The following is a 25,349-nucleotide window of genomic DNA, read 5'->3' on the forward strand; positions in this document are numbered from 1 at the left end:
ATACCCTATACGAAGGCCCGGAGCGTAAGACAGACCCGGTGTGCGCTTTATACAACATCCCTAAGTATTCTAATTGCAAAGGCCGAAAGCCAAGCTCCTCGCAGGGCCGAAGGACTGGAGCGTAAGGCAGGTGCGTGCTTTTTGTATCTTCCCCAAGTTTCTTAATTGCAAAGGCCGAAGGCCGAGCTCCGCGTAGGGCCGAAGGCCCTTAGCCAGGCTCGGTGCGCGCTTCCAACTACCCCAAGCATATTAATTCCGAAGGCCAAAATCCGCGTAGGGCCATATAAGCCAGGTGCGTGCTTTTTGTATCTTCCCCAAGTTTCTTAATTGCGAAGGCCGAAGGCCGAGCTCCGAGTAGGGCCGAAGGCCCTTAGCCAGGCTCGGTGCGCGCTTCCAACTACCCCAAGCATCTTAATTCCGAAGGCCGAGCTCCGCGTAGGGCCGAATGCTCTTAGCCAGGCTCGGTGCGCGCTTCCAACTTCCCCAAGCATCTTAATTTCGAAGGCCGAGCTCCGCGTAGGGCCATAAGGCCCGGAGCGTAAGCCAGGTGCGTGCTCTTTGAAACTTCCCCAAGTTTCTTAATTGCAAAGGCCGAAGGCCGAGCTCCGAGTCGGGCTGAAGGCCCGGAGCCAGGCTTGGTGCGTGCTTCCAACTTTCCCAAGCATCTTAATTACGAAGGCCGAGCTCCGCGTAGGGCCGAAGGCCCAGAGCGTAAGGCAGGTGCGTTCTTTTTGGAACTTCCCCAATTTTCTTAATTGCGAAGGCCGAAGGCCAAAGCTCCAATTAGGGGCCGACGGCTCGAAGAGTCCGAGAGAGGATCGTTTCCACGCAAGCTTACTAGTTCTTCAAACCAAGCACAAGTACAAGTATCTAAATGATAATGGCCGAAGACCGACCTCCACAAAGGGTCGAAGGAACTGTTATAGCTCGCTATAAGCCCACATATTTTATGCTTGTACTATTAACCTAAATCGCAGTAATATCTATCAGATGCCACAACTTTCGCTCAAATCCGTCGATTAACTCTAATGAGGAGGTAATCACGTAAATAAACCTCCATGAGTCTTACTTTAGATCCGAATAAATCAGCGCCATCTGTATCAGCATTAGGTACATGCAATTCTGAGTAATGGCTACCATTTACATATATTATTATCTAAATATCGGTATTATAATTATGCGGTATTAAAGATATTACCTATAGGATATATGTAGTTGCAGAGATAGTAAGCTTCAATACGTCTGGTTTTTGGGTCCGACCTATTTAAGTTTTCAAGCACGTTTCATGGTAACATATCAAAAATCAGCATGATGAAAGCTCCTTGAAGGAACTACATTGCCTTAAATCATAAAAAATATGGTTAGTTTGTATGATCACTAAAATGTATAAAATAAAAATAATTCATTAAAAATTAAAAAACACAACTGCAGTTTAAAAGCGAACCGAAAAGCTAAAAATAATTTTAGTTATGTTAGTTACTCAACTTAATGAACGTAAATTAGAATATAAGTGTTCAGGCAGGGTCATAAACAGCAAATGCAAAAGTTTAGGCTCATTTAGGATCGTGACTGTACCTGTATATTTTATTTTGATTGCAGTCGGGGACCTTTTAAATGGGAAATTTTTAATACATCAAGGTCCCCGACTGCAATTGAAATAAAATAATTATGCAGGTACAGTCACGATCCTAAATGAGCCTAAACTTTTGCATTTGCTGTTTATGACCCTGCCTGAACACTTATATTCTAATTTACATTCATCCCTGATGCGACGCGTGTGCGCCAGCCCCAACAGCCTCCTACGCGTGGTGGCCAGCAGGCTGGATTGTCCGTTCCAGTACCACTGGATGAAATTACATGTCCGGTGACAACGGGCAATCTAGACTGCGTAGTTGTAAGTTATGTTTAGTTATTAGTTTGTATTTTAGCCGTAAGTAATACTAACATTACTTTTAATTGCTTTGTTTTGTTTTGATTTTTGTTACTAACCAATGATATGGACGATATTATGTCTGAAATAAAAAATTTCAATTTCAATTAAGTTGAGTAACTAACAATTATTTTTAGCTTTTCAGTTCGCTTTTAAACTGCAGTTGTGTTTTTTAATTTTTAATCGTGAAGACATCTGGGTGCGTAGACAAGATGCCAATCGTTAGCGCTCGGTAGCGAACGAAACGGAACTATCTCTGTCGCAATAATATGGAAGTGATAGAGAGAGATAACAGTACCTATAGTTGTACCTTTTTATTCATCCTTCTTTTCATCCCCAAATTGGTGCACTCTATAAATTTTCACCCCATTTTTTACACCCTAAAGGGATAATTTCGGGGATAAAAGCGGCCAAGTGCGAGTCGGACTCGCCCATGAAGGGTTCCGTATTTAGGCGATTTATGACGTATTAAAAAAAAACTACTTACTAGATCTCGTTCAAACCAATTTTCGGTGGAAGTTTACATGTTAATGTACATCATATATTTTTTTTAGTTTTATCATTCTGTTATTTTAGAAGTTACAGGGGGGGGGGGCACACATTTTACCACTTTGGAAGTGTCTCTCGCGCAAACTATTCAGTTTAGAAAAGAATGACCTATCCATAGATACCCCACACGTATGGGTTTGATGAAGAAAAAAAATTTTGAGTTTCAGTTCTAAGTATGGGGAACCCCAAATATTTATTGTTTTTTTTCTATTTTTGTGTGAAAATCTTAATGCGGTTCACAGAATACATCTACTTACCAAGTTTCAACAGTATAGTTCTTATAGTTTCGGAGAAAAGTGACTGTGACATACGGACGGACAGACGGACAGACAGACAGACAGACAGACAGACATGACGAATCTATAAGGGTTCCGTTTTTTGCCATTTGGCTACGGAACCCTAAAAACGATTATATATCCCTCCCCACAGCTCATACTATCCGCATACCAAGTTTCATCTAAATCGGTTCAGCGGTTATTGATTTCCCATACAAAGCTCCACCCCCCTTTTCACCGCCTTAAGATCGGAGTTCTGGGATAAAGTATCCTATGTCCTTTCCCGGAACTCAAAGTATCTCTATGCCAAATTTCATCTAAATCGGTTCAGCGGTTTAAGCGTGAAGAGGTAACAGACAGACAGACAGACACAATTTCGCATTTATAATATTATATTATAGTATGGATGTGTGCTATAACACTTGTAACATAATACACGTTTCAAAATGGCAATTTTATGCGTAGTTATGCAATGAACACGAAATTTGTGTTATTACAGTATTTCTGACGTAACTTGCTACGTGACTAATGTATGTATGTCTTCTTTGCAGGTAAGAACGAGAACCAGAACTTACGAAGGGTAATCCATAATCAAGATTCAAGTTAACTATTTGACGTTAACAGGTTTGGGAAGTATTGCTTAATTGTGGCAGAGATGAGTAAATAATAATAATAAATTCATTTATTTGCGACCAAGTTGGATCAATTCACACCATACCGAATATAAATTTATGTGTCTTTCATTATCTTTTTTTATTTAATCTTTAGTTTACAATTATACATTTTCTGTCAATTTATTTTATTTTGTTATTGTGTCATGCAGAAAAAAATATACAATTTTGTATTTTATTTTCTTATTGTTGTCTGTCGTAACTTTCTCATCATTCTCATCAGTTTTAAATAACAAAGAGAGGCTTTACGAGCTGGTAAAATGAATAATCAATTATTTGTCAATTAACTTTGATTTATTTACTTGACATTATTTACTTGTCTTTGACTTTAGTTACTTTATATCAACTTTAACGGTTGTCAAGACAATTAAGTTGCCAAAGATCGCAACTAACTAAGTTTTTAGTCTATTTGGTTTCATCGACATTAATTTGTTTATCGGAAACTATAATAATCGATCCGTTCTAGCGATTATTTTTTGTTTACTATAAATTCGTTTTTTGCCCGCACGATGCCCAAACATTAGGCAAATGATATAAAAAGGTTTAATTCCGTTATTCTTAGGAAAAGCGATGTTTTTATTTAAGTAGAGATGAATTACACAAATGTTTCCGCTTAATTGATTTCGTTAACCAAACTTCTATTTCAAAGATCACCTGAAAAACATCTCAGAGAACGTGACGACTGATAATTTGCTAATCGATTGATCAATGAGAATCCGATGATTGCTTTTATCAATTCCGGCCTAGGATGGCTCTGACATAATCTAGATCGTAACAAAGCTTTCGTAAGTATCGATGAAACATCTATCGATAGCTTTTGCAGAAATCGCGAAGCGTCTGGTTGACGTAACTGGTGACCGAAGAGCTGGCGGCTTCCACGCACAACGTATCTGCATTGCGATACAACGAGGAAATGCCGCCAGCATCCTTGGTACACCTCAAGGGCCTATTTTAGATTTTAGCTAGTTATTAATTTAGTTTGATAGTTGTACTGTAGTAACTCTGTATGTATGTATTATGTAAATAAATGATTTTACTCGATATAGCTTTTATTACTTGGTAGTCTTATTGCGAGTGGATAAGGTATATAATTAGCCAGGTTTGAAATTTACGAGAACATAGTGTTTAAAATAAATCTTTGCACGTGTTAGGTAATAAGTTCTATTTTGGAGAAATAATGACGATTTGCGCAATACTGAATTGATGCTACGTTTCATAGGTTGTAATTTCCACTTGATTTTATTGCAGAAGATAGCATAATATACCTAGATTTTTTATTAGTCTTGAGCAAAGATCTTGGCTGTTATGCCACAAAACTACCATCAAATATTGTTTTTTCATGTAGGTTACATTCTTCAAGAGATAATTTAAGTACCATATTCAAGACGTTCATCTTTATAAAACTAAATTTATATCTTTGTTTAAAGGATATATGGGATTGACAGCATTATGTTGCATACTTCCGAAAGTTTCATGAATAATGGAATATAATTTATTACCATTACCTTTTTCGGCCATCGAAAATCATCTCAAAAGACCCCAATAACCATCTCCCTTAATAACTCAACGACAAAACGGATTATGACAAGCCTTCATCTCAGGAAATTGTTTCCTGGCTTACAATAATTTATATTCACTTACCAGATTCGGCACAGTTGAGGTCAAGCGCATATAGTTTGGTAAGATAAGAGCCACTGGAGTGTAGGCAGAGAGAATAACATTTTATTTACGCTAGTAGTTGTGTAATAATTATTCTATTGCTACGGACAAAATTGGTTTGTCAGACACATGGGCTCATTTAGACGTCGCTCGAACTTGTATACGATTTTAGTTACATTGCGGACCATTGAACATCAATTCAGCCGACCGATCAAATGACGCAATGTAATGAAACTCGCATGCGAGTTCTCGCACCGTCTAAATGAGTCCTAAAACAACATGTAAAGTAATCTGGCAGCGAGATTTTGAATTTAAGCCTCATTTACACGGTGCGAAAACTTGCATGCAATGTATCGAAATACATTGCTAATAACAAAGTACAAAAAATTCAGTAAGTAGCCCGCAATTTAACGAAAATCGCATGCAGGTTCTTGATCCATCTAAATGAACCTTACTGTTATTTACTGTGGACGACCGGTCTGCCCTAGTGGGTAGTGACCCTGCCTGTGAAGCCGATGGTCCTGGGTTCGAATCCCGGTAAGGGAATGCCCTTACCGGGCTTCACAGGCAGGGTCAAATAAATGTTTTTTTGTAATGAACACAAATATTTGTTCCTGAGTCATGGATGTTTTCCATATAAATATGTATGTATATCGTCGCCTAGCACCCATAGTACAAGCTTTGCTTAGTTTGGGGCTAGGTTGATCTGTGTAAGATGTCCCTTAATATTTTTTTTTCTCGCACCGATAGCACTGGTGTTGCGGGTGTCCATGGGCGACGGTAATCGCTTATCAATCAATTCGTCTGCTCGCTTACCTCCTATATCATAAAAAAGCTAGTTCATTGACTAGATATTTAGGGTTCCGTACCCAAAGGGTAAAAACGGTATTACAACTACACTCCAACTCCTCTGTCCATCTGTGTGTCTGTCACCAGCCAGCCTATTATGGATAGCTTTATCCATCTTTATCCACGTGATAAAATAACTGTCACTGTTTAACACCGTGGGAAAGAAAGTGACGGACACCGTTTTATCACGCTGTCACGTAGACAAGAACGACCATCATATCCGTACTGGCTGTATCTCATGATAGATAGACAGTTGAAATTTTCATAAATGATGTATTTCTGTTGCCGCTATACAACAAATACTAAAAAGTACGGAACCCTCGGTGGGCGAGTCCGACTCGCACTTGTCCGGTTTTATTGCAATTGCGGTGTGACCTGCCGACAAATTATTTCCTGACTTTTATTAATATTCGCTTGCAAGATTCGGTGCAGTTACCTTTACAGCGCTTTTAATTACTGTATATGCATAAATGCCAGTATTGTAAGAAAGGCCAGGTGTTTATTAAAATCGTGAGGTTCCAAGTAGAATGACGGGGAAGTGGTAAATATTAAAAGAAACGCATTCACGCAGTGAATTGTTATGAATTCATAACGATTAAGTATTTTCCGCTATGTCATTCCTGTACGTTGAACATTTATATTTGAATGTCGGACTGTTGGTAGTGGCTATAAAGGGGTCCCTTTGTTTACCATAAAGTTTTAAGTCATAAATATGTATTGTTTGTCATATTATCATAGTCATAATCATATTAATTTATTTGGTCCAGAAACGCGTCACTTTTCAGGATTGCCATAAAACAAACCTAACCTAACCTATCCATAGGAAAACCATACAAAAATCCTGAAAAGTTAACGGTTTCAGTTTTATGACTAATGTTAATATGACAAATAATACATTATGACTTAAAACTTTATGGGAAACAACGGGAACCCGTTGCTAAGTGTTACGTGGTGTTGGATTAGTCTAAACTAATTATCACAAGGCACACGTACGTATAACAGCAGATACATACTACGTACGTTAAAGTACACATTACGTACAGGACGCGGTGACACAATAGCTAAAGGATCGTTCCGTAACATAACGGTGCGGCGCATGCGCGACGCGTGCGTGCGGGAAATTTATACGGCGGGGAATATTTATAAACAGTTGGCAGTTGATACTTTTATGATTATATTTTTGGGTAGGGCAGTGAAAAAGTATAGTAGGTATAGCTGGTCAACCAAATCTGGTCAGTAAAAAAAGGCGCGAAATTCAAATTTTCTATGGGACGATATCCCTTCGCGCCTACATTTTTCAAATTTGCCGCCTTTTTCTATTGTCAAGATCTGGTTGACCAAGTATACATACTTACATAGGATAACTTAAAAAAAATGGATCGTTACATATTCCTATTTTACTTCGGCTTGCATTTACACATACTTATAGGTATAGATGAAATCTCTCTATATTCGCGTCATAAAGCACTCAAAAACTAATAAGACGTTTATCCCATTCGTGCGCAATATTTTTAGTGACATTTCCTTGTTTATACCACGACGTGTCCACCGGCTTTGTAAATGTCGCGTCGTGAGGTTCCTGATGATGATTAATCGATGCGCAGACGCCAATAGTAATATGTAGACTATATGTGTATGATGTGTGTATATGTATATGCAGTATGTAGGTGTGTGGTGACGCAGATCACGCAGATGTAATCATAATCAATAACAGCCTAAATGGATTGGGCTTGATACTTTTAGGATTAGGATTTGGCCTAATCGTTCTACTCCCAATGGTTGACATATTTAAAGATTCATAATAAAACTTATTAAACCTACTAAGATTCATTGTATTACTTCTGAAATGTTCTCGAAACTGCTGAAAACCTTTCCAACTTACTGGAAACATTCCGCAAGTCTTCTCTTGGGTTCATATTCATATTCATTATGAACCCAAGAGAAGAGTTGCGGAAAGTTTGAAATTGCTATAAACCTTTCCTACTTACCGGGAAATTTCCGCAAGTCTTCTCTTGGGTTCAGGGTAGTTATAGTTGGTCAACTAAATCTTGTCACTAAAAAAAGGCGCAAAATTCAAATTTTCTATGGGACGATATCCCTTCGGGCCTACATTTTTCAAATTTGCCGCCTTTTTCTACTGTCAAGATCTGGTTGACCAAGTATAGCAGTAATTTTATCTAAGTGGTTTTGTAATTTTTGTTTAGCCTGTAGGCGGAATTCCACCACTGTGCCGCACAATGCCGTACACTGGTGGAATCTCGCCTTAACAGGTACTTATAATATGTTTATATAATTATTAATTTCTTCTGTGACCTAAACATAAGCGATTATCAACGTAACTTAAATCTTTGTTTGCGTCAGTCACAGATTAACTTTATGTAGTAAAGAATCTCAATGATGTAAATTAAGACTAAAACAAACAATTCCGGCCTAAATAAACAAAAGATTTCGCTAATAATGAAGCAATTACTGCGTTTTCTGCTTTAGCAAGATTCAAATTTACGTCACCGTTGCATAAAACCAATTTATCGCATCAATTTAAAGATGATTGCGATTTTAATTCTATCGCAAATCGCTGTCATTAAGTGAATTTCTTATGATCATTCTAATTATTTTGCAGCTATGCAATCTTTTTTAAACGAGAAGACGTGTGAAATCTAGAAATCTTTACTAACGGAGGGAGGGTTGTATTACGAAACATGGTGGCGTCACCTGCCGTTCAAAGAATAATACACAACTGTCAAACTTATCTAAGGGGCACTTGCGTGTTCCAGGGTTAGCCAACTAGAAGAGATCCCTTAAAGGGATAATTGCGCTTTGTACAGTCAGCTGCAGAGAAAAGGTACCCCCTGCATACAAACTTCTATGCAGGGCGGTACCTTTTCTCTGCAGCTGACCGTACCTAAATTTGAACGTACGTGAATTGCATGTGAACCTATTTTTGTACAATAAAGTGATTTACTACTACCACTAACTCGGAGTTAACCATTTAACTTCGGAGTTAACAGTAGTTTTTACAGGGTTAAATTGTACTGTATAAACGTACGTTTCAGGATCGGAGCAAGTGGAAATCCGTGGTCTCTGCCTAAATACCCCTCCGGGAAATAGGTGTGATTATATGTATGTATGTATAAACGGTTAACTCCCAGTTAGTTGCCTAACCCTGGAATGCACAAGTGGCCCTTACAAGCAAAGTTTAACGATGTCGGTTACGTTGACAAGCTTGATGCAACCGGCCCTAAAGATAAGGACATAAGAGAGACGAGTTCTACTGAAGAGACAGTCCAGAAAATCGCTATAGGAACTAAACTTTGAGACCCAATGTTACTTAGGTACTGTTAGTTAAGAATAGATTGTGGAATATGTACAAAAAATTATACAAGGAGCTCAGGAGGATAGATACATCTGTGCCTAATTCCCGCCCTACATTGAAAGATTTGTCTAACAGACAAATCTGCCAGGTAAAACAGTACTACTAAGTCGATCAACTTTTGCCTTATGGTCCACATATGTACCTGTAAAAAACAAATGTTTAAATAGACAAGTAACTACTTATGACCTGCAAGTTGACGACCGAGAACCTCGGGCCAGTTGGACCTTACACCATCGCAATAAAGTTTAAAGTAGTTTCAACTCCTGTCACGGGCACCTAAAACCTGAAGAAGAACAACTTTACACCTTATTTCATGGCAGTAAGATTGGAAATCCTGCATCGTCATCCACCGCTCCCGGCAGCCATTATTATCCGTGGCATACGCTTCCTGTGCAGCCCATTAGCATGCTCCGGGTCGCGGCTTGCGTAAGAATTGCGTGGCAGTTGCGGCGCTCCTTTATACTCGCCATCAGATATATCGGAGCGGCCAAGGTGTTCACAATATCTGAACATGCACTCTAATGCTCTGACAATAGAGGCGTGTTCAGATATTGTGAGCGCCTGAGCCGCTCCGATATATCTGATGGCGACTGTACCATCGTCCACACCGTTAACTGACAATTTATTATCCATAGCTATGGTTAATACAACGTAAAGAGAGACCGAAAACCTCTTACGCGTATACATAGGTACTCTATTCTAAATCTATTGTTACGCCTGCAAAAGTCTTTAAGACAAAGTTCGGCCTGGCCAGCCACATTCTGGCCCATAATAGGCGTAATCCGTAATTGCTGAGGTCGCCGTCATCAATATTGATGAGGAGGACTATATTTAATGTACCATAAATTGTAAAAAAAATTTTTTTCATAATGTCAATCCAGGGAGGAAAATGGGGACAACGTTTGTATGGAGAAGCGGTCATGTTACATCGCCCCCTTTACTCTCAAGCAGGAAGGTAGTGAATTGGCTATTCAAACTGTCATTTTGTTACCTAGGATGGAAAACACAGCTTTAAGAAAGTCTTGGCAACACTCAAGGCTTGAGAAATGCAAATATTACATAGCCTAGCTCTACATAGAACTCTAGAATAAATGTAAATCTGTTGTAATATCAAAATAACACCAGTGCGATAGAGACGGATATCCCCAAGACCCCTAAGAAAGATTATTTAGATTAAGTAATTACCTTTTCAAAAATCTGGCTCATGGTGTTTACTTGACTCGTTTGCAAATATTTCGTATGAAAACTAAACTTTCATAATTATCTCTTTATTTCATAAATATGCATAAAAAATTCTAATCTACCTGTAACCTATTTATATCAGGCAGAGGACTTTCCACAAAAGGCCAAAACATAGCTAAAAACCATCTTGTACCAAAGACGTACTCCAATTTACTGGTCAATAGAGCCTTGCTTGGAGCAATCCCTTTTATATATTGATTAACAGTTACCCCTCGCAGAACATTCCTCATGTGAACGAAACAAAAATACATCGACGAAGGTAAAAATAACAAATCAATTAACCAAACTAATACAAATAAGATGCTTTCAGAATCTGGCGGATTAGGCACGTTGTGTATCAAATAGGGTTTAAGAATTATAAGCACAGTTTGCATAAAAGATGTAGCATTAAATTCTGAATATATAACTAAGAAGTTATAGTACATGCAATAAGCCATAGAGAGCGCTAAGTGTCCAAGCATGCAGATGAAGTAACGGATATTTTTGCGTCCAATGCAGTGTGCTAGTAAGCAGCAATGGTGGTCTCTCCTAATAATGCAAGCACTGCACATCTTACAATGCCATGTTTCCTCTGGTCTGTTCTGTTTGCAGTATTGGCAGTAAGTACCTGGTCCGTGGTAATCCTTCAAACGGGAATCGGTGAGATAGCTGAGCATCAAGTTGCCAGCAACGTTGATGAAACAATACGTTCCGAAGATGCTGTGGAGGTAGTAGGTGCAGCGACTTATGAAGGACAGTTTTAGTAGCTTAGGTAAGGCAACGGTCATCCCGAACCAGTAATATCCAGGAAGAATTATGAACATTATCACGAAACTTTGGATTTTTTCAAACCTCGCCAGGCGTTCTAATTGTTCACTCCTATGAGCCATTGTAGTTTTTGATTTGAATGTCTTAAATTGTTTGTAATCAAATTGACAATGACAACGAAAGTTGATGCAGACTTAGACCCGCTATAGACGAAATAGAGTTTGTCAAATTAAAAAGGAGTCATTAGTTGCGCAATTATTTAGCTTGATGATGATGAATATAAAATCAAAGCAAAAATAAGACACCTACTATTATTACACGAAGGACATATTATTATAATTAACTAAACATAAGTAAAGTCATACAACTTTAAAATCAACAATTAGGTATATTCAAAATATAAAGTAACTTACACATAACAAATTATTTGAAAGGAAAACGAAAAAAAAATGTGTAACAACTCAATAACTAAATAAGCGTCTCTCGTCGCAAATCTCTTGTACCGTGCGCACGTTTATTAGGCAAAGGACTTTCCACCGACGGCCAAAGTAAAACGAGATACCACCGCGTACCAAAAACGTATGCCAAGTTCCTTTTCCAATGCGTCCTTACAGGCACCTTCCCTTTCTTATACTCATACCACGTCAAACCTTTACACGCCTTATACAGATGGAACACCAAAAAATTTAATGAAATTGGCAAAATAATTAAATTTAAATACCAGAAGCATACAAACAGGCGAGCTTTCAGTATCAATGAACTATTAGCAAATATGCTCCAATCAGACAAGCTAAAAATTCTTGACGTGGTCGCAGCAAAAGTCCTGAGGTCAAACATGGAGCGAAGAATAATGTAATTGTAGTAAGTGGCGTAAAACATCGAGATACTTAGATGGCATAAGTAGCAAATGAAGTATCGTAGATTATTGCGTCCAATGCAGCGTGCCAAAAGGATGCAATGATGGTCTCTCCTCAATATACAAGTATTGCACGTCGTACAATGCCAACTGTTCGCTGGTTGTTTCTGTTTGCAGAACTTGCAGTAGCTCCCTGCTGCAGTAGGTCCACGGTATGATTTAACACTAGTATCTGTCAGCACACATAAGATCATATTTCCAGCGACGTTGGTAAATAAGTAGCTGGCGAAAACAATGTGAAGGAAGTGCTTCACAGGACCCCAGTCGAGATGTACTGTTAGATACGGCCTTATGACGCAAATCTGGAATAAAAAGTAGGCAGGAGTTAGCAGGAACACGGTGTAGCTTATAATCGCTTCTTTTAGGCGTTGTCTTCTGAGTGGTGTGAGAAACATTTTATAAATTACTTGAATCGAGTTACAAACCCCTTCCCCCGATTGACATTTGAATGAGTGAAAAGTCAAAACCTATAGATAGTCAATCACGGTATTGTTCTATGCATGTTCTATGGTTATGGTACTTATGGTTTGAAAGCATGTTGAAAGGAGGTTAAAAGAAACTCAATGAAATTAACTAGGTCAAAGCTTCATTTTTAACCATACCATACCGCAAATCATGAAATACAAATTAAATAATTAAAGGAGGCCCAAACATTCTACACAAGCATTTACAAAATTTTATTCCAAATAACTACTTAAGTATATTCTCTTTAGTATAAATTACTGAAGTTTAAAAATGATTGAATTTGTCAATGTCACTGTACGGCACATGTACGGCACCTATTTTGTTACGCAAAAATGTCACTGAAAAAATCAAAAAAGCTGCTAATAGCATTTGAGAAACTATTATGTGTTATCATAGTGTTCGGAGTAACACCTTTCTCCTTCATATTCCAAATGTTGGTCGTTCGACCAAAATTGCAAAATGTATGGGGGCTCCCATTCGCAAACCACTGTTTCCACTCCCTTCTCGTCACATACATCTTCGCTAATGTCTTCGGGAATATGCTCTTAAGTATAGTCGTCGACTCTAGTTTGAAGGATTGTCGAAAATATAAAGGACGAGGAAGATACTGTGATACTTGTAAACAGAACCAGCCAGAAGACAGTTGGCATTGTGTAACATGCAACGCTTGTATAGTTCAGAGAGACCATCACTGCTTCTTCTTAACCCAATGCATTGGACGATACAATCTGCGTTACTTCGTTTGCTTCCTAGCGTACGCGGTAATGTCTTTCGTGCTCTCAATCTACTATAACTATAGTGCCATGGAACACCTTGACATTACTGGTTTTATGGATATAACGTTCATTGTTGTACATTTTTTTAAACCAGGTAACATTTCTATCCCGCCGTTCGACGTCAAGAAATACCTGTATGAGTTGTTTTTGTACTTGAATGTGATCGCTTTCATACTTTGCGGAAGTCTGCTGTGGCTCCATTTGGGGAACGCATTGCGAGGCATGACGTCGTATGAGCGTAAGTTAGGGAGGTCTCCGGCGAAAATGGATTTCAGAAGGAATATGGAGCGAGCTTTTGGCACAAGGTGGTACTTGGCTATATTATGGCCGCTTGTGGACAGTCCCTTGGTAGATAAAAGAAGGAAGATTGTCTAGTTTATGCATTCAAGTTGATTAATTACCTATAGAATTTCTTAATAAAACGGCTTTAAAATTAAAGTATGGCGTATTCGTTTTCATTTTATTTTCCTTCGCTATTGTTAAGTTACACAGTTAATTAAGTCAGTAATCTAATCAATCTATTTATCTATCTATCTAATACCTTTAAACGAGCAATTCTTCTTTATTTATTTATTTATTTAAATGTTTATGCATTTTGGGGATCTCGCAAACGGCTCTAACGATTTCGATGAAATTTGCTATACGGGGGTTTTCGGGGCCGAAGAATCGATCTAGCTAGGTCTTATCTCTGAAAAAACGCGCATTTTTGAGTTTTTATATGTTTTCCGAGCAAGGCTCGGTCTCCCAGATATTTATTTTATTTTGGTCTTAATTTACATTTTTTACAATTTACATTACATTCATATTTCATGCATTGAAGCCTTTTTAGTTCACTAATGCTAGAACGTAGTGATTATATTCTCTTTGATTAAAGCCGTCAATGTGTCAAATCTGAAGCAAGTTGACACTGGACAATAAGTTATTCCTGAGTTTTATTTGTACAAGTTTAAGCATTTTCCATATTATCGGTTGATTTTTAAAGTAAAATGTTATTACCACGGACTAAGAAAATGAAGAATCTCGAAGTAACATTTGAAAAAATCATCTGTTTCGTCATAGCATTCGGAACGCCTTCACTCTTCGCTTTCCACATGCTGGTAATAAGACCAAAACTTTTGCAATTTTGGGACCTCAGCATCACCAGGCATTGCTTCCACGCTCTCCTTTGTACGTACAGTTTCGTAAATGTATTTGGGAACATGATAATGATTTTAGTAGTGGACTCGAGCGCGAACTCTTACAAACACGAAGATGAAAGATGGAGGTATTGCCAACGATGCGAGAAATACCAACCAGATAACAGCTGGCATTGCAAGACTTGCAATGATTGTATTCTGGACAGAGACCATCATTGCTTTTTCTTAAACCATTGCATCGGACGCAACAATTTAAGATATTTCATCTGCTTCCTGACTCATATGGAAATATCTTTAGCGCTATGTATTTACTACGACTGCTGTTGTATAATTTCAGAATTTAATTTTAATAGTTTCCTAGATATAACCTCCTGTATCGCTGAGATAATTAGACCTTCCTATTTATTAATGAGTCCATCGTGGGATATGAGAAAACACCTATATGCGATGCTGTGGTATTTCTTTGTAGTCATTTTCATTTTATGCGGACGTTTGTTGTGGTTCCATTTGGACAATGTTTGGAAAGGTATGACCTCATACGAGTATCACAGCGGGAGAATCCCGGAAAAAACATGTTGGAAGAAGAATATGGAGCGTGTTTTTGGTGTTAGGTGGTATTTGGCTATACTTTGGCCTTTCGTGGACAGTCCTATAGTTAAATCTATTAAAATAAGATAACCGATATGTTATGTTACATTATAAAGTTGATTAAATAGATTACAATGAATTTGATTGTATTTTAATGACTTGTTTTGAGATAAGTTATCTTTTTACTGTTATTACCAATGTTATTACGTCTTACCGCAGATTTCATGAGTTAAGATTGCGCAAGTACATATATTGAAACTCGGTGGTTATTCGATTTTGGGTTTATTCCAAAGAGTAAAGGTAATAGGTAGTTTATTCATGAATCTAGTATACAAACTGGATCTGGCATGAGGGGAGGGGGAAATGGCCGAACGGGATGGTCTTATGTATCTTTCAGTAGGAGTAGCAGCGAAAGCGCTATTTTTGTCTGTCCTTGTCACAGTCTCACATTTTCCCCACCGTATTTTTTTAAAATTTAGTATGGATATGGTGGGCAACAAATAAATTTGACCAATCATAGTATCGCATTGCCTATGTTTTGTCCCTCACGGAGGCACGCGTATAGGATCTTCACTTTCATAATCATAATCATAATCATAATCATTTAATCGCAATCCATGGTATTACAGGTGTTAACTTAGATTAGGTACAGCATGGACCCTACAAGGGCGTGGCAACATAATAATATTATACATAGGTATATAAGGGAAATTAAACTAATTAATTGTCCATAAACTCCTGCAGAGTTTATTCCATTAAAATGTCAACGCGATAAATACGTCAATGTCATGAAAATAATTAACAATTTTATACAAAGCAAAGATTTCAAGAATGGTTAATGAAACAAACACGCTGGAAATAATATTGGAAAGATTATCGTGTTTGTTCATAACGTTCGCAACGCCTGTATTTTTCATATACCAGATGACTGTCATACGGCCAAAACTCTTAGAAATATTCAACGTTGGTCGTACCAGGCATTGCTTCCATGTCTTTCTATCTACGTATTGCTTCATAAACGTACTGGGTAACTTGCTTCTCAGTATATTCACTGACTCAAGATTAAAGAGCTGCAATGGTGAAGGCAGATACTGCGAGCAATGTGAACAGATTCGACTGGCGGATAGCTGGCACTGCGAGACGTGCAATGCTTGTATACTAGGGAGAGACCACCATTGTTCCTTCCTCTCATGCTGCATTGGACGCCATAATCTGCGATATTTCATCTGCTTCTTATCTCATACTGTAACTTTCATTGCGTATTCGACGTACTACAACTATTTAGTTCTTGTATCAGAATTTGAACTTAACAGTTTTTTAGAAGTAACACTAAGTGCAGTCCGCATTATTTTGCCAGTTTATACTTTGGTAAATCCTTTGGAGATGATGAGACATCTGTATGCATTCTTCTGGTATTCTACTTTATTTATATTGGCATTTTGCTCTGGTCTATTATGGTATCATATGAGTAATGCTTTAAAAGGTATAACTTCATATGAAAATAAAATAGGGAAGGTTACTTTAAATTCCAATTTGAAGGCCAATATGATATATGTATTTGGTACTAGATGGTATTTAGCTTTACTCTGGCCATTCCTATGTAGTCCTTTACCAGATAAGCGTAGAATGTGATTCTGATTAGAAAACACAGGTTGATAAACGGTAGATTAAATTAATTAAACTATTTATAATGGTGTTTTAATTGACTGTTACGATAGCTTATCGTTATATCGCTGTAGATTTGGCTGGCTGTTGTCTAAGCTTTAATGACAAATACAGTTAGAGGATTTAATAGAACTATATTATCAAAATGACAAAATCAATAACTTATTTATGATAGGTAAGATCTTGTCTACAATATTAAGTATTAAGAAGGCTTACGAATGGTCGATTATAACTGCTCTTGTGAAAATATATGAGACACGTAACTTAATTAAACGTACTTACGAGTACTTTGCGTTTTAGGCTGGTTTTAGTGTCACGCGGACCGTCCGTGCAGATCGCTCCGCACCGGAACAATATGATGTACGTTCAAGGAGCGTTTTAGAGTAAAACTGACGGGTCCGCGCGGACGATTGTCCGCGTGGACAGCTTTCTCATACAATTTGGCGGTGCGGAGCGATCCACACGGACGGTCCGCGTGACACTAAAACCAGCTTTAAGCAGTCTAGTTTTTGTTTTTAAAGTTTATGTCAGAAATCAGCCATCTGTTTACATTTATGTTTCATTATAATTACTAATTTAAGTAATTTATCATTTTGTCGTTTGTTAGACATTTATCTGTATAAATGCGGTAAATTAATTTGATCACACCTCCGCAGATTATTGTAGGTGACGACGGTTTTTGACCTCTATATAACCCGATTAGGGTCAAAGAACTAACAAAGAAACATCTTATGAATACTACGTCTTTCGGATCGTGTCTCTTGTTTTTATATTTAAAAACAAAACTTCGTTCTATTTCTATCCTGTTCGCTCGCGATCATTCACAATTGGAAAGAGTGAAACAGAAAGTTACTTCCGAATTTTGTTTATAAGTGTCGCCAGTCCCATCATCAGGTCAGATTGCTGCTAAAATTATGCACGCGAAAGCAGTTCCTACGCTGTTTTGTTTAAGGTTCAAAGTTAATTGCTGAAAAGGAGTGACGATGGGTATTTTGATGGCGGTGTCTGAAATGCCAGGATCGTGCGCAAGCGTCGCAAATAACGCGTAATATCGGCTTTTATCGCGGTATTTGTTGTGATATAGGTACAGCTGCCATCAATATATCATCAAGGGTTCTGATAAATACGCAGTTTGTTTACAAGTTTCATACCGTTTTTACCTATTTGTAACTAACATAGCGTCAAGAAAATGTATGTAATATTATAATAAATAGTATCATGTATAATATTTTGTGTTGACGATCGGTCTGGCCTAGTGGGTAGTGACCCTGCCTGTGAAGCCGCGGTCCTGGGTTCGAATCCCAGTAAGGGCATTTATTTGTGTGATGAGCACAGATATTTGTTCCTGAGTCATGGTTGTTTTCTATGTATTTAAGTATTTGTATATTATATCTATCGTTGTCTGAGTACCCACAACACAAGCCTTCTTGAGCTTACTGTGGGGCTTAGTCAATTTGTGTAAAAATGTCCTATAATATTTATTTATTTATTTTATTTGTTGCAGTAATGCCTTGTAATTTCTCCGGTAGTAACACCCAACACAAAATATCCCTCCAAGGTGTGGAGCTTCAACGTGTTAGCAGTTTTAAATACCTAGGCAGTGTACTCTCTACCAACGGCAACATCGACGCAGACATCACTCACCGTGTTAATGCGGGGTGGAAAACGTGGCGAAGTTTAACCGGTGTGCTATGCGACAACAGGATGCCCGTCCGCGTCAAGGGAAAGGTTTACAAGACCGCTGTACGACCAGCAATGATATATGGTGCCGAATGCTGGCCACTCAGAAAGGACCAGGAACAGCAACTAAGTACATGTAGCTGAAATGAGGATGTTACGCTGGTCAGCAGGTGTAACCCTCATGGATAAAGTAGCCAATAAGTATATACGTGGAAGCCTGAAAGTAACGCCGAAATCTGATAAACTATCCGAAACGAGACTACGCTGGTACGGACACGTTATGAGAAGGCCCGAAGACCATATGGCCCGAAAAGTGTTAGACATCGCCACTGGTCCAAGAGGTCCCGGAAGGCCCCGACTCACATGGCTATCAGTAGTAAATAGTGACCTCGAAGCTCTAGAATTAGACCCAATGACGACCCAGAACAGAAATGGCTGGCGAAAAGCGATTAGGAGAGCCGACCCCAATTGAACATGGGATAAGGCCGGAGAAAGAAGAAGAAGAGTTTAATATAACCGGGATGTTTACTTGTGGGAGACATATCTCTACTATTAATATCATATCTCTCTCTGTCTGTCTGTTACCTCTTGAGGCTTGAACCGAGACAGTCGTAAATCGGCACAGGGAGTTTTTATCAATTATCATCATTATTCCATGCAGACGAAGTCGCAGGCGGAAAGTTAGTTTGTCTATAATAGCGACAAAAGGCTCGTTCCCTAGTTCTCACACTTATTGCGAAATATCGATTGCCAAATCAACGATTTGTTATGACTCTGCTGTCATTCGATGAAAAATACTACACGATACTCCATTAGCGGCCATTACAGACTCCTTAGCTTTTGATAGATGGCCCCCTACAACAATGGCATCAAAATGGTCTTTATTCGCAAAGTTGTACATGCAGTTAGCGGTGCTACTATCATCGAATGGCAGGTGCAAATTTACTATGAACGCACGATCACTCCAGAGTTTGCCAAGTGAATATATAACTTTGCTATCCTATATCGTTTCAGAAAAGCGTTCAATAGAAAATCTACTCTAATACATAGGGTATATAGTTAAAGTTCTAATGATAAATGAATGTTGAAATGGTTTTAAGTAGCCACTTGTTTGAACTTTTTTAAATAGATGAGACTTCAAGATGTCTGTAACAAAAGGCGTGGGTTGATATTCCGACTGGGTTATTATTATATATATTCTACCTTAAGGGGTTTATAAATTGGTTCTATTGTCATTTATTAGTTATTGATATAAGCAGTTACAAATCCTTGTCAATCTACGAAATAATGCTTCCTCTGTAAAAAAAAAGGGAAATAATACCTAAAAGTGATTGGTTTCGCTTGTTCAATTATCAAAATTAATTTTCACAATTAAACTATTCGTACTCGGACTTTAGAAGTGTTGAAATTTAGGGACTCCGTCTATACTCGCTCTTTTGCTTAAAATTTTAGCTTAAGTAAGTATATACTAGTTTTCTTTAATCTCTATACCGATAAGTTTCCTATTGCCTTCCAAAAACTTGTAGAGTCTGTGCGGAAAGAGAAGAGTCGTGCAATGTAAGGGATTAACCCATACATTTCACGACTCTTCTGTTTCCGCACAGACTCTAATGTATTTTTGTCATCTATTAACTTATTTGACTGGTTAAGTACTTTTCTATTTAAGTTTTCTGTAGGAATGTGGAAGATGCCTATTCCAAACCTTATGTCACATCGCGCGTTTACTATATATGGATGCGAATATTCGTTTTTTCACAACCAAGTAACATTTGCCTTGCCTTCTATTTGAACCAACTGTACGAAAGCCACGTTTTTATTACGAAAACAAACATAATTGAGTGAACAATCACCAGTGAAAGTGAAGACAGCCTTACCGTCACGTAACCTAGTAATAATAAACTGCATTATTTTTGTATTAAGGCAAAAGGGAATATCGTGAGAAGCTGCAAATAACAGCAAATCATGCCGTTATGCAGATTGTGGTTGGCTTTGTTTAAGTTTGAGTGTTCCCAAGCCTGTTCAACTTAAGTGTGCTTTTTGAAAGTAAAAACAGGTGACCCTACCCTACCCTACTAGTTTCATTTCTGTATAAAGCGTTTCTTAGTAGTAATAACACTAGCAGTAACAATCTGGTTTACATGTTAATACGTAAGTATGTCCGATTTAATTTTTTAAGGGGATGGGTACGTTTTATGACCAGATTTTGGCAATGATACAAATTATAAATACCTAGTTACCTTACTTAGATAAGATAATATAATCTTATTATGTCCGGAGACCTTTTGGATATGCGGATACACTTTTGACGTATCAGGATCCAGGATGTTTTGTGTAATCGCCCCCTGAAAAGCTACCTTTTGCCTAAAAAGCTTTTATGCTTCGAACGATGCAGCTCAAATAAGACAAAATACTTTATTGGCAATTTGTGTCAATTATTTTGGCTTTATGATCAATATAAAACAAGTGCATTTAAATGTCTGAATATGAAAGTACCTACACAACCGTAGGTATTTAATCTATTTAAAGCATGGAGTAAGAGGTGTCTACATATCTATATTGGCGGCCAATCGTAAAATCTGGTAGATCGTAAAATTTATGTGAAATGTTTTGATGATAGTAGTTACATTAAAAGTATAGGTTCGTTAGGTTGCTAGGTTGCTTTAGATGCACTACGGGCAAACTGTCTAGAAATAGGAGCCCCGTGTAGCGAAGCTCCGTCGACTCAGGAAACGAGACAATGATTTCCACGCTTCATGATATGCCTAGGTATTTCATGATCTGCCTGATTTCACAATCGGCCGCCGAGATGTGTAAGCACATAACCTAAAAAAATCTATACTTTAATTAATGGATTAGCGAACGCCCACCGGTAAAACCGGTTAAGTATAGAAACTTTCCGGAAACATGTATAAATAACTTGTTCCCGTACTTCACATCCATCTTGTAACTTTGATTAACATGCTAAAGCCAACGAATCATGTTATATAACTGATTTAGGGTCGGGTGCACCAAACTGTTCGTATCGTTAAAGAGTTCGCTAAATGTTTATGTATGGAAAAGTTAGTAAAGCGCCGGGGCGCGCCGGCTGACGTTTATCAGTCTGTCAAATGTGGTTGGTGTAACTGGCCCTTAATCGTTAAATCTTACATAACATGACCATATATCTTTCGAATTTCAATTTCAAAATGACATTACGGCCTTTTGCGGGCACTGTGAAGATGTTTTTTGAGATGATAAACAAATATTACGTAGGGTTTACGCAAACGTAAGACAAAACAGTTTAATTGGCGTTTGTCAACTTTGTGGGCTTTTGTCCACAATAAGTTATCTTTATTGATGGTCACGTAATAATAATGTCTTCAGATTTGATCGAGGATTTGAAAGATATCTTTGTATAGGATATGCTTTTACTGTAAACTTAAACTTGTAATGTTATTTCATGAATTTAAAGTGTATTTTTTAATTTAATGCATGTTAATTATATGAATGTGTTGTTTTGAAAAGCTGTGTCTCGCCGAGTTTCTTACTGGTCCCATATTGGGATACCTCGTCAAATTGTGGAGGGATTTAAATCTTCTCGGGCAGAGGTAAAGCTTTATTTGACGTTCATAAGCTTATAATATTACAATGAGCTCAATGTAATATTCCTGAATGCTTGAAAGTCCTTTTGAAACTTTGAAACTTTTTGTTCGCAGGTACGTGTTCACGCGTGTATCATAATTATCGCTCTGAAGGCTTCGAGCTGTTGGTCACCTCTCATATCTTTTTGGCAAGTACCTATTTTGATCAAAATGCGCATTTTCAGGATGTTTAATAATCTAAAAACAATACTGGTAGCCTATGCTTATTAAAATAATACTGCCCAAATTACTTAGAACCAAAACAACCTATGATTGATGTCGGACAATAGACATCGAAATAGTTCGAGAATTATACCGGTAATTTTCAACTAAAAATGACCCAATAAAGGGCAAGGTTATTTTGAATATTATCGTTAGGTAAATATAGTTAAATTTACGGTCCTTAGTTAAATATATAATGACCGACAATGTTTACTATTGGAACGTTCTAAATGACCTTTATTATCGAAGTTTCTTAAACTTCTTAGTGTCCATTTTGTTAAATGCCACAATATCAGAGTAAATATTATTATGTACCTACTTATCGAGTTAGTTAGGTAAGTACTTATACTCCAGAGCAATAAAATGGAGCCTCGTGTACCTATATAAATATTCAATCAAAGTTACCCTTTTTCATTGCTATTAAGTATAGCAACGCAAGGCCTAATAAATGACAAAGACATTAGCCAAGATAATGTTTAATTCTTGAAAGATTTCAATCGCGTAATTATAAGGTTTTAAGACTTTTAAGGTTAATTATAAAATATCGATTGTATAGTTTTTATTATTAAAACTGTAAAATAAAGTATGTAGGCCATCTTGATAAAGGCGGTAATAATTCAATACCGCTTTAAAAAACAAATGCCAGTGCTGTAATGTTTGGTAGTTAAAGTAGATGGGCTGATAAATAGCCAAGTCTTTTGACCTTTCATATTCGCAAGTATATTAGTCAATTTACTAGTTTCATTATATTAGGAGATTATGATAATGTTTTATTAGATAATAAGTTGCTGCAGTGTTAAAGCAGGTAGTGTTAAAATAGATCTTGCACAATTAGCTAATGGCTTTTTTACCTAACTGATGAAGTAAGGATAATGTTTTTAGAGTGATTTTGATCTCTATTTCTTTAGCATGCCTTGGCTTGACGAGGTTTAACGTGTGTCTTTATAAAATTTGCCTGCCTTTTGAAACATCAACTAAATTGCAAATGTTTCCATATCCAGGATCTTGGAATATTCTAAAAAATATCTTTAGGGAAATTTCTAAAATGGAACAACTTGTAGTTGTGTTCTCGTGAAACTTTGCAAAAATTTCCAATGTTTTTAGATTCTTTTGGCAACTTACACATCTGTTTTTATCTCATGGGCCTGGCCGAGATGATATCGCTGATAGAAAACGCCAGTCGAAACATAAATAATGTATGGAAACAGTAACATTACTTTCCGTAGCATCTGTCATCCAGAAAAAAAATCTCGATGGGCAATTAGGCTACGTTCCCAGCAGTATATGATGGCTCCTCTACACGATGGTCTAGCGAGATGGCCAAGTTGTGGTTAAGAGCACGCACTATGGAATAGGCCACGTGTACATGCGTGCTGCCATCGCTGACCCACGGACGAAAAATCGACACCGTGGCCATCCCATAGCCATCCCGCCGAGCCATAAGCCATCCGACACTACTACCCTCTCTACACGCTGGCCCATCTTAGTGGGCCAGTTTGATGGCCCATCGTGTAGAGGAGCCATGAGATGTAGTATTTGTTTTCTTCTAACTGGCTTAACCCTTTAATTATAAATAAACTGAGATGGATATTATGATATAAACACGATGATTAGACAAAGACGACATCTAACCGCACACGCGTCAACATATCATCGTCGGTAACCGATCGATGATAATCGACTTGACAGCTTCTGCTTGCTACACGGTACAAGTTGCTAGTACATACGACTTTGGACGCAATCGTATGATTATGCTGTGAAGATTTTTGACAAGCATTTATCGTACTAAACTGATTACATGCAACAAAAATGTAGGTACCGTTTATATTATACATATACCCAAGGATCTAGTTACTTAAAAGTAAAATTCAATAAAGAAAAAAAAAACAGTGTCTTCATTTTTAGTTTAGAGACGCCTCTTCACATACATAATTTTTTAACCACAAACGGGAATATGAACTTTTAATCCATGTAGGTCAAGTCATTTTCGTAAGGCAAGTTTTTTATGCGATTCTTCATTCATTTAAGACTTCCTTCCAGGCGGCCTAGCCAAGGTGACAATCGCTTGCGCTTCGCCATCGAATCGCTTTGTGTCTCTATCACTCTTCCATATTAGTGTGACAGTGACAGTTGCGTTTCGTTCGCTACTGAGCGTTAGCGATTGGCATGTTGTCTACGGAGCCAGTAGCGATATCGCAAGTGCTGATATATTTTATCTCGTGTTACGATCCCATGTCCGATAAGCAACTAGCTCCGTGTAATCGGCCCTTAACGCTCGACCGCGACCCCCGCAGCGCTAGGGTTAAACACTTGAACTCTTCAATCTTCACGCTTGTCGTGTGGAATCATCGAAAGTTACTTGTTAGCGGTTGCAATGACAACAAATTGAGATAGGTTCGGTATATTGTTTACCGCTATTTGTTAAGGTGGGGCACACCTGCAGGTATAGGTACCTACATAGTACCTATAACTTCCGCATTAAATACGAGTAATGGTCCCTGTCCATATGAAGGCTCCTCTACACGATGGGCCAGTGCCGGCCACTCCAAGGGACGCAGCCATGCGGTAGAATGAGATAGCAATATCACTTGCTCCCTCTAACGCATAAATGCGTCCCTTGGAATGGCCGTCGCTGGCCCATCGTGTAGAGGAGCCATGACAGTTACTAAGTCTCATTTAGTTGGCTTGGTAATTTAATAAATTACATAAGTAATTGAAGAAATGTATTTACGTATTGCATGTAAGATTTTAATTAACAAATGACCTAACAAGGCGAAACACTGACACTAAACATATAATATATAGGTACACCCAATCTAGGTACTCTAAATTCGAAACTGCATTTTTAGCCAACATTATCGAAATATGCAAATCTTACGCCCCACAAATTTCAGCCTTATCTTCATAAAGTTATGGTTTAAACTCGTATGTATAGTTTTCAGCAAGCCCTTCTCCTCTAAAGGTCGGCGCGTGAGTTGCCGACATA

At 37.9% G+C, this 25,349-nt stretch overlaps 2 protein-coding genes and 1 long non-coding RNA gene across 4 annotated transcripts in view; 2 read left to right on the plus strand and 1 right to left on the minus strand.

Annotated features, from left to right (window-relative positions):
* Positions 1-25,349, plus strand: part of LOC134649955 (uncharacterized) — a 183,932-nt gene that overhangs the window by 49,338 nt on the left and 109,245 nt on the right. The window lies entirely within an intron of this gene.
* Positions 11,764-12,671, minus strand: LOC134650169 (probable palmitoyltransferase ZDHHC24). Its single transcript, XM_063505020.1, has one exon. The coding sequence runs from the start codon at positions 12,604-12,606 to the stop codon at positions 11,764-11,766; it is 843 nt and encodes a 280-aa protein (XP_063361090.1). The 5' UTR covers positions 12,607-12,671.
* Positions 18,354-19,023, plus strand: LOC134650465 (uncharacterized). The gene is made up of 2 exons (XR_010097042.1): positions 18,354-18,657; positions 18,716-19,023. It is a non-coding gene; the product is annotated as an uncharacterized LOC134650465 (long non-coding RNA).

The sequence above is a fragment of the Cydia amplana genome, chromosome 8 (genome assembly GCF_948474715.1).
Source record: "Cydia amplana chromosome 8, ilCydAmpl1.1, whole genome shotgun sequence".
In the NCBI taxonomy this organism is placed as follows: domain Eukaryota; kingdom Metazoa; phylum Arthropoda; class Insecta; order Lepidoptera; family Tortricidae; genus Cydia; species Cydia amplana.